The 10,933-nt window shown below is 40.8% G+C and overlaps 1 protein-coding gene across 1 annotated transcript; it reads left to right on the top strand.

The window, feature by feature from the left end:
• Window positions 1-669: 669 nt before the first annotated feature.
• On the top strand, window positions 670-10,683 carry LOC121904561 (ubiquinol-cytochrome-c reductase complex assembly factor 3). Its single transcript, XM_042422366.1, has 2 exons — window positions 670-951; window positions 10,347-10,683. Exons 1-2 carry the CDS (start codon window positions 835-837, stop codon window positions 10,476-10,478), a joined length of 249 nt encoding a protein of 82 aa, XP_042278300.1. The 5' UTR covers window positions 670-834; the 3' UTR covers window positions 10,479-10,683.
• Window positions 10,684-10,933: the final 250 nt, after the last annotated feature.

Below are 10,933 nucleotides of genomic sequence, written 5' to 3'. Positions count from 1 at the left end.
GGGATACTCGAAAAAAATAATGAAGAAGTGGCAGGACAGATGGGACAGGGATAACAGAAGAAAATATTACAATGTGCAGAAAACCATTAATGCGCAGGGTGTGTTTAGAGGAAACAGAAGGGAATTGAGACTGCTTGAACAAGACTAACATCCAACCATACAGGTCTAAATAAAACATTATTTTTGCTAAGGAAAAGTACATCAGATGAATACTTAGAATGTAAAAGCATATACTGATGGACTGTCAAAAGTATAGGGAAGAGAGGATAAGACAAACTAGATAGTTAGTTAGTTAAAGCAGGAAGAGAATGGAACCTTGAGGGCATTCTGGGAATATCAGGAGGTAGGGTACAGGACACACAGAAAGCCGTTGTGGAATGTTTGAAGGAGATAAGATTAAAGTAAAAAAGTAGCGGCGCACACAGCTCCAAGTCTTGAACAGGTGCATGATTGTGGCAAGGATGAACCAAACTGTCCACAATAAATAATAAGGAGATAGGATTATACCATAGAATTTAGCGAGTTTTTAAAAAAAAATTAAAACTATCATTAAAGAATTATTTATTTACCTAATGATATAAAGTAGTCCAGGGATAATATCACATGCTGCATGCTCCGGTACAGTAGGTGGCGGTATTCACCTTATGAGCAGTGGTTGCAACTCGCCATAAAACCAAAGGAAGAAGAACTCCCAGTGTGCACTGCTGCTGTGTCCAACATTACAACACAACTAAAACGCTCAATGAACTCGACGCTGGAGGTGAGTCTTTCAGCAGTGAATTGTACACAGATAACAAATCTGGCAAATACTGTGTGGCCTTGAGACTCTCCAGGATGAGCGGCCTGCGGACCATCCTGAGCTCCACTGCGATGGTCGTAGTCCTGGGGGTCGGCTTTGGGACGTGGCTGATGGTTGTCCCGACAGAAGACAGGCGGAAAAATCTGATCAAGGTGACTCGCTATATTGCACCTGACATTCAGTGTACAGCCTCTCTGCTGCACTGTAATTGTAATCCCGGTTTGTGTCTTAAGTGCAATAGTCGTTTTTATATTTGAAAGGCTTGCATTAGTTTATAGTTAGCTACGATGTCTTGTCAGGACCCGTCATGTCTAATCTGCCGATACTAAAACGTTCCCTTCAGTGTGCAATGATCAATCTGTGATCCAGTAAGGTGGCAAAGGACTGAATGTGTCTGTGGTTGCTGGTGGTGGTGATGATGATGATGATGATGATGATGATGATGATGTTGCAACAGGAAGAGGAAGCGTCGAAGTCTTTGTAAATGCTTTTTGTTTTAATTTTATACATTTTCCAGATACATTCCCACTGAGTTCTTTTTCGTCTTAGCTAACTGTGTATGTGAGTGAAATGGTGTCACCAGCAGGAAGCAAAACACATCGAACTTAAATATTGGGGAAAGAAACAGCAGAATGCAGAATCCGATTCTACCCCGTCAGTAGAAAAAGAGCAGTTTGTCAGAGAATTAACGTTCTTCAATCAAATTATTATCAAAGAATTGAATACAGGCTGTATGTTCACAGATTCCTTGCCACCTGATTTGTACGACCTACCACACGCAACATCAGTCACACTTTGAATCAAAGTGGATAATGGCCTATATGCTTATCCTATTTATTCTCTACATAGCCCCATGTATGCCCCTTATGAAGTCACCTTCTTCACGTCAGAATTCTGCATTGATGACCATCAGTCAAATGTTCAGTAGCCTACACTGTGTGATGTGGTTGTCGAACTGCAGTGTTTTCGTCATATGATCACCATGTTTTGCTATGTTTTTTACATTATGGTAAAGTTATTCCTTTTTTTTCTTTCCTACTTTGTTTTTATTTTGAAAAAAGCAAACATGTCAAGAGAGCAACGTACACTTAAAATCAAATTAAATACACACATTTCTTATACTGCTGTCCCAGCATGAAAACATATACACAGTAAAAGAGAATGTTTGGTGAGATAGAGATATCTATCTACCTTAACATATATTATTGCTTGCCACTCCCAACCAAAATACATGCTGAGGTATCACCATTCTTTTACAGACTCATCTAAGGTTCCTTGTAATACATTGGATAATCTCTCACAAGGAAGAATTGATAGTAATTTATCAAACCACATTGATAGGTGGATCAATGTGCCAACAATATCTTTTGAGATTTTCAAATAACATCACGACAGTATAGATTTATTTGTTCAGAGATTGAGGGATATTATTAATTAGATTCTAGTCCAACCATAAAAAAGGCCTTCCCCTACATATCAGATATTTGAACGGTAATAACAAACATAAAACAAATTAAAAGGAAATAAATTAATGACCAAATAAAAAAAATAAATAAAAAAATTAAAACAGAAGGGTTTTAATGCAGAAGGGTTCCCATACTGTTAAATTCAAATTGCACGTTCATTATTTGTACATCTGTATTGAATTCAAAGGTATACTTCACACAAACCAGGACAATCATATACCAAATGAGACTGCAGCCACACATTTTTCCGTTTTCTATTTCTCTGTTAAGTGTTGTCAGGTTAGGCTAATCCATTGTTGCTAACTTCAGAGCTAACCCCCAAGCTGCAGCATTTATTAACTGACACACTATAGTCTGTACTGTAAAAAAGACAGGAGAAAGAGAGAGAGAGCACCAGCGAGAGAGTGAGAGAGGCTTTTGATATCCTTTAATAAACAGAGGCACTTACAACACCACATACAGCTCCTACCCATTGATCAAAAACATAAAATAGACCAACATCCCATCTCACAGACACCCGTAACTCCATTCATCATCCCTCCTCAACACCTATAACCACATGCACTTTTCACTGGTGAATGTTAGTTTGGTGGCTCGTTCACTGGCCACAATCCAGCCCACAATCCTTCACTTTATTCCTCCTTGTGAGTCAAGTAGCCAGTTTAGCCTGCCCAAACAGTTCATCAGCACACTTTTTGTTTTGCTTTTCACGGAATACACTGGTCCCAAAACGTACAGCCCCACAGAAAAGAACTCCCATCTTTCCACGTAGCACTTTCAACAAAGCAAGAACAGGTGACAGACGGTTACATTCAGTGAACACATGTGCAACAGTCTCAGGTGAATTACAGAAAGGACAGCCATTCCCCACATTTTTATCTATTTTGGACAGAAACATGTTAGTCGCCAGGGCCCCATGAAGCACCCTCCACTGCAGATCCCCTGATCTCGGATCGGGGGCTTGTAAAGCAGCCTGACATCCTGCACACACACCTTCCTCCTGCCACCCTTGAGTCTCAGCTGACACTGTCAAGGAGGGAAAAAATGGAGGCTAGCCCTTAGAACCGTGGTGTAGAAGGTGGTAAGTCCTGTTAAATTCCTACTTCTACTGGGATGCTGAGACCCCTAGCTACTTTAACCAAACATGAGGCACCAGTATATAACATTTTAACCCCACATCCAAAAGCCTGCAGTGTTTTAAAAAGATAACCATGATCTACCCTGTCAAATGCTTTCTCCTGGTCTAACCCCGGAAGACCAAATTTTGCATGTGACAGTCCTGCTAAGTCCAGCATATCCCATAACAGATGTAAATTGTCCAGTATAGAGTGTCCCGGCACACAGTATATTTTATCCTTGTGAATGATTGTGTCCAGTTGGCCTTTCAGCCTGTTTGCCAGAGTCTTAGAATATATTTTAAAATCCGCACAGACCAGTGCAACAGGCTTCCAGCTCTGTAAGTCACTCAGATCACCCTTCTTGGGTAAGAGAGCCAGCACTGCTTTACGACAGCTGAGCGGGAGCTCACCTATGCTCTGGAGGCTAGTGGAGCGTTAGCCGCAGCTGGGCCAGAAGGGAAGCACAGCCAGCTAGCCTCCGCTAGCCTCCCAGCTAACGTTAGCCCCGGCTCTTCATGTGGATCTAACCAGAGCACAGAGCTCCAGCTTGTTATTCAGGTTAAAGTGGGAAGAAGCAGCGGGTTTGACAGGCAGCTTGAGTGAAATGGAGCCTGTGAGGGAAGCACCGGGACCATCAGGGAGAAACAGTCTGTGGAGGAGCCGCTATGTTCGGCTGTACAGATAGGAAACGCCTTGGCTGACAGGATGTACCACTCCATTTGGAGAAAAAAAAAAAGTTTTCTTTTTGGTTTATACCGACGGTTGGCAACCAGCGTATTAGGTACATTACCACCACCTTCTGCTCTGGAGTGTGGACCAGAGATTAAATCCTACATTAATCCTGTTTGTTTAATAAACTCAAAGAGAACTACTGCTCCACCCACTTGGCAGGTTCATTTAAGTTTTAATGGTGAGCTCCTGAACTCCAGTGTTATTATTGTATAATATTATCTGGTGTCTTTCTTGAGCATACTTAGTACAATCTATACTTATATGCATAATAGTCTCCTCAGCCATCTGGAAAAAAATATGTGCATATACCGGCATTGGTTTTCGGCCCAATGAGTTGGAAAATATCAGCATATTGGATATCGGCAAAAAATCCAATATCGTGCATCCCTAGTTTTTGGTTTTTGACAGAAAGCTGTCTAGCTCTTCAAAGGAGTAGACCTCCCCTTCACCTGGCTTGAGGAGAGCTCCAGCTCTCCCGAGCTATCCAAACTCACCAAACTGCTGGAGGGCCAGCATCTGACTCACCCATCTCAGTCTGACTTTCCACTCCTCCCATCCCTGAGTTCTTTACCTTACCCTGCACTCCTGCAACCCCCCCCTACCCCTTGTCTACTCCTCTTCTTCCCCTTCCTTCCCCTAGCTACAATCCATCCCTCTTCTTCCCCTTCTCCCACCTCTCACTGCTCCTCCTGCACGCTGCCCTGCCCGGCCTCTGACTCTCCTAGCCTGACAGCACCCTGGTCCTCTGCCAGCCTGTCTACTCTACTAGTCCCCTGCACCTGATCTGCCACCTCTCGCACCCCTCCTCAATACTGGACCTCACCTCCCCAGCCTGCTCAGCTAAGCCCACTGCAGCCTCAGTTCCTCCATCCTCCCTCGCTGCAGACTCCTTCCCCTGACCTCCAGAAGAAACTGCGGGCCCAGCTTCCTTGTCTGCATGGACATGCAACCTGTTTGTCTTATCTCCCCGCACCCAAAATCCCGCAGCATACACACTCTCACCATGCTTCACGTGGAAACTCACACTCAATGTCTGATCAGGGCTCCTCACATATATGAACACTTGCCTCCTAAGTGACATCACATGTTTCACCTGCTGGTTTTTACAACCCAACGCAATCAGCCTGAAACTACTAGCAAACTCACCAAACCAAGATAATTCCCTCATCAGCGCCTTGTTTTTAATGAACGGAGGCACATTGGAAACGAACACTCTAGTAGCCGGTGCTGATAATGGTGAAACAGCCACAATACAGCCGTTTACGTGGATACCACTAGCAATTAACCCACCCACCAAACTCTCCTTCTTCAACCGCCTTGTTAATTCAGGAAGCATATCCCAGATTCTCCTAAACCTACCTGTTCGCAACCGCGAGCAGCACTTCCTCCACCGTTATTTTCTGATTGTTTCGCAGTGGTTACATTCCGGAGGACAAATAAACACCCCCACACACCTCCGCTCAACCCTGCGGCTGAACACTGCATTGCCTTATTTGGTCTGAATACGGCCTTACCGCTAACCTTTTCCTCTGCTCTGCTCACATTCACTGTCACTTTTCTGACGCTCGCTCTCTCGCTTAACCACTCACTCACTCACGTACTGCCCTATTCCTTAAAAGGCGTTACGCTACCTGCAGTTTCCCAGGCAACAACACAGAGGTTATAGGAATATATATATATATATGATTTGTATTCAACTCCTGAAATTCATTCTAACAGATTAGCAGCCTCATGTTTCTCCGTTCTCTATTTCTCTGTTTAGCGTCATCAGGTTAGGCTAACCCATTGTTGCTAATTTTGGGGCTAACCCCCTTCATTTTTCCAGCAGATAGGAAAAGAACAGACGAAACTTTTCTTGGTCTTGAGAAGCCGCAGCATTTATTAACTGACACACTGTAAGTCTGTACTGTACATTTACTGCCAGATTGAGAATTTAACAACCTTTTGCTTTGCTCCGCTCGCGTTCACCTTCACTTTTCTGCTGATTGCTCTCTCACGTAACCACTCCCTCACTTCCGTACTGCTGTATTCCTTAAAAAGAGATACACTGACCAGGACTTTCCTAGGCAATGCCACAGAGGTTAACTCATGTTTTGAAACAGTGCTGCACAGAGGCTCCCAAATGCTATTGATTGCTGGATGAATGGATATTTGGCGTTATATTTGGCATTTAAGAAAACATTTTTTGGCCTAGCGGGGGTTCTCGTTGGCCTGGCAGCCTGCCATCCCTGTACTATTATAGGGGAAACACTATACAAACCAATGGTAGCTTTTACACCTGGAATGGGACCCATTGGTACAGAAAGACAGCAAGAGTCACAGGAAACAGGTCATATCTAATTCTTCATTTAAGCAACTAGGGCGTAGTGTTTTTAAGGTAGATGATATATCTGCATTCACAATGAAGTGTTTGTCCAATGTGAATATATTTCCACCACAACAATAAGGAATCATCATGTCAATGCCACAGAATGCCAAGTCGAAATAGAATGATTACCATACGCAAAGTGTCTTGCAACAGCTGATTTAGAATCAGCTCAGCAGATAGCACTTTTATGTTCATTGATTTTAAATCTAAGTTATCTCCTTGTTTTTCCAACACTCTGGATGCCACATTTGGTACATGCAAGAAGACAGACAACATTACTAGAGCTGCGTGCAGGGTGCACATGGATATAACTGCAATCTGTGCCTCACTGCTGTCCACGTACAAGCAGTACGTAGCAAAATAAGTCTTTAAGGCTTAGATTGTAACAAAAAAGACCACAATAATATATTGAAATCATCTAAATGTATGCTTTAGCTAATATACTTACACACAGCCAGGGTAGCGGTGTATTGTTTAACCAGCGCAAGATATTTGCAAGGTCCTGCCAGCAAGCTGTTTGTAACTGAGGGGATAGATGGGCCGGTACCGCAGGAACATTTCTCGCAGTGGGTAGCCAGCCAGTGATAATAACTATAGGAACAGCATGGGAAGACTTGCTCCATTGTAGTCAGCGCTTTGTTCAGTTTGTCATTTGCTGAGTGATAGTTTAAAATAAATAAATAAATAAAAATTATATATAAAATCCCTTTCATCCCAGGGGCATACCAGGGAAGATCTCTGTTCATCCAGAACACATTTTCTACTGTCCCCGGAATGATGTGATGCTGTTAGTCTTGAGCCCTGGCTGGATGTGACAGTTCTGTTGATTGATTTCACATAAAAAGAACTTAAAAACACAGCAAAACTTGATTATGTAGAAGAGATACTCAAAACCAGGAGCAATGAAATTGATCTGAAGAAAATCCAAGATGACCTCAATGCCAAACTGCAATGTGATCCAACCTTCTCTTTTAAGGGATAAATCCTGTAGTTCTGTGAGTCCATCTGAATACAAGTACTTGACTAATGATTTTCCTATCAAATAAGTTATTTATGGCCTACATAAAGTACACAAGCCTAAGAAAGGGTTCCCAAAATGTTGCCCTATTACAAGGAGTACTGGTTCTCTTACTGAACCTTTATCTAATTGAGTTGATAATCACATCAGACCATGAAATGAAAAGCTCCCTTCATATCTAAAAGACAATGGGGATGAAATAACTCAACTCAACACTTCCTAGTTGATGTGTCTAATTAATTGACTAAAAAGTACTTTCTTTATGGTAAAGATTTCTTTTTCCAGACATATGGTGCTGCTGTGGACGCAAGCTTCGCCCCTGACAATGCACAACTTTTTATGGGATGGTTTGAACACCAGTATGTGTACAATAATAATCTATTCTCGTAATCCACTTTGTCTCGGAAAATATATTGATGACATATTTCTGATTTGGAATGGCTCTGATTGTTATCTCCAGGTTTTCCACAGTATCTCAACAATTGTATTGATTCAGTTGAATTCAGTATGAAATGTGACAGTCACACAGTAAGTTTTTTGGTGACATGGATAATCTATAATGGGAGAGACATTTACACCACTCTCTCCACCAGACCTTCAGACAGAAATAGTCTTTTACACTACTCAAGCTATCACTCTATCCCCCTCAAAAAAGGTCTGCCCTATCGTCAGTTTCTTAGGGCCAGACACATCTCCACAAGGGATGATGATGAGGGGGTATCCATGAGATGTCTTGGATCAGGCATTTGCAAAGGCTTCTGAGAAAAACAGAACTGAATTATTCACCAAATGTAAACCTGAAAAGCAAAAAAATTCTCTCGTGTATTTAATACTACCTGTTCACCACTTGGGCATGAGATATGTAATGCTGTGAAAAATAACTGGAACATTTTATCTCTTTTCTCTTTTTCTAGAGCAAAGAATGTTCAGTACACACTGGTGCACGCAGACACAGAAAAACTCCATCTGCAAAGCATGTTTGGACACATGTTTGTGCTGCATGTTCTAATTGTAAAGAGTATAACACTTTTACCAGCTTTGTGGCCAAAAAAAAAAAAAGTACAAAATTTAAAAAATGATAACATGCAGCTTTAGTAATGTTGTCTACCTTCTTGCAAATGTGGCATCCAGTATGTTGGAAAAACAAGGAGACAACTTAAATTTAGAATCTATGAACATAAAAGTGCTATCTGCTGAGCTGATCCTAAATCCGCTGTTGCATACAGTAAATTCTATTTCGGATTTGGCGGTCTGTGGCATTGACATGATAATTCCTAACCGTCGTGGTGGAAATTAAATTTTACTCCAATGTGAATGCAGATATATCTTCTACCTTAAAACGCTACACCCTAGTGGCTTGAATGAAGAATTAGATAATGACCTGTTTCCTGTGACTCTTATTGTCTCTCTGTACCGATGGGTCCCATTCCAGGTGTAAAAGCTAACATTTGTATGTATACATATATCAGTATGTTTATGAGAATATGTTGATGATATGGAATTATATTGTCCAAATGTGTTTCTAATGACTTGTCCTGCAGGCAGTTGACTTGACAAGTATTCAATCAAGCCCTGGATCATTGATGAGGTGCATCTGTAGAGTAACCCACACATAGGGTGACTCATTATGCATGCCTCATTTAGCACTAAGGAAAATCCAACATGGACTGAAATGTTTGCTCTCTTGCACTTAAACACATTTTTCACTGTCTGTACAGCCCTGCTATGTAAATAATAGAAATATTTAAAATACAGATCTGTCTGACTTTTTTTTTCTTTTCTCTGTGCAAGTCCTTTGTTGTACTATGTCTAGATAAAGACAGTAGTTTTTTGAAAAACATTCTAATGTATTCAATATTTCTGTTTTGAGCTACCTTTTAAAGAACACAATTTCCCATGAGTCATAGACATGGGTTAAATGTGGCAGCTAGACAAAAGTTGAGCATGTGAGGGGAGGGGTCACGGTTAGTTCAGACATGTCTGTAATAACCGCAAGACAGAGAGGAGTGAATGCTGTACAAGGTTTTTTTGGACAGAGAAATTACAGGTAAAAAGTTGGAAAAATGTTGCATTTCATGGATATGGAAACCAAGTTAAGATGATTTGAGTAAACGTGCTGCTGTGCTGGTAAATTTTCTGTAGGTTTTGTGTGCTCAAAAAATAAGTTTAACTTAAAATCACAAAGTTTTCAACTTCTGATGGTAAGTTCTGTAGTGGATGCTGAGTTGTCTTAGAATATGGAAAGCAAGAAACTCCAGAAACACATTTTTTATCAGGGAGACTGATGAAAGAAATGCTAAATCAGAGATTTTTGCATTGCATTGAGTTACAGAAGCCAGTGGAACAGAGGCTAGCCCGGACATGACATCATGACTTTAACTCTATATGCAGGACTCTGCATATTTTGCCTCTGTTGCAATGATGTGGTTAACTGACTGTGTGTAGTTAAAACTGCACCAGTTTAATGTTTGAGACTTTAATTTCATCTCAAAGTAATTTTTTCTACAAACAAAAAAAAGTGCTATCAGAATATAGTGGAAGAGGCTTTAATCACATAGAAGTTTTCATAGGGGCTATCAGTTGCTTGGTTGGATGTTGAGACCTGATAAAGCTTTTGTAACATGTCTCTGAACTATGTGAACAGCAAAGTATGTGTTACAGCCATGAATAAAGGCATGAAAGCTATTTAAATAACTAAGATGAAAAAATTAAATATTTATGCAAATAAATATTGCACAAGAATTTGTTTTAGAGACAAATTATTTAAAGCAGAAAAAGAAACAAACGTCTTCACATGGTTTAATGCATTAATTGATTGCATGTCTCTTGCTGTACTGTCCATTAGAATCTACCTGAATCGAACCCGGTGAGAATGGAAGAGACGAGGAAGAGGAGCGCTCTGGTGATGCAGGCACTCAAGGATGCTGCTGAAACCAACGACAATATTGTAAGAGGATTCGGCGGAACTGCAAAATAAACAGGCAAAGCTCTGTGACCTCTTTGCAAAGGCTGGCATGCAGGGACACATCGTGCTCAAAGAAAGATGGACATTGTATTATTTTACAGGGAGGTTTTCTAATTTGCAGCTCTAATATCATTATATGTACAATTTACCATTGGATTAAAACTCTCCGAACACAACCACATCTTTTCATTTTTATTAAAAGCTGAATGATGATCAAGACTGTTATTATTTTTATTATTAGTTATTACTAGATTCTTTAACATGTAAATTTAAAAGATAAGTCTGATGATAATTTTATTACAAACAAATATTGTGAAAAGACTAAAACCAACAACAAATTGATCCTAGTAACAAGCATGTCTGTCCAAAGCCGGATATATCTCACTCCTCTGTGCCATAGAGCTCCTTTGTTGTCCAAGAACTATTAAAACATGAAGATGGGTGACATGGGAGGCAGCTGTGGCTCA

The sequence above is a fragment of the Thunnus maccoyii genome, chromosome 9, assembly GCF_910596095.1.
Source record: "Thunnus maccoyii chromosome 9, fThuMac1.1, whole genome shotgun sequence".
NCBI classification, from domain to species: domain Eukaryota; kingdom Metazoa; phylum Chordata; class Actinopteri; order Scombriformes; family Scombridae; genus Thunnus; species Thunnus maccoyii.
The sequence above is the reverse complement of the archived record's forward strand: the minus strand, read 5'-3'. Positions and strand labels throughout refer to the sequence as shown.

What these genes read in the sequence shown, in the direction of transcription:
- LOC121904561 (XM_042422366.1), top strand. Translation starts at nt 835, where the DNA reads ATGAGCGGCCTGCGGACCATCCTGAGCTCCACTGCGATGGTCGTAGTC. An exon ending in GGCGGAAAAATCTGATCAAG is followed by an intron (nt 952 to 10,346) that starts GTGACTCGCTAT and finishes ACTGTCCATTAG; the next exon opens with AATCTACCTGAATCGAACCC.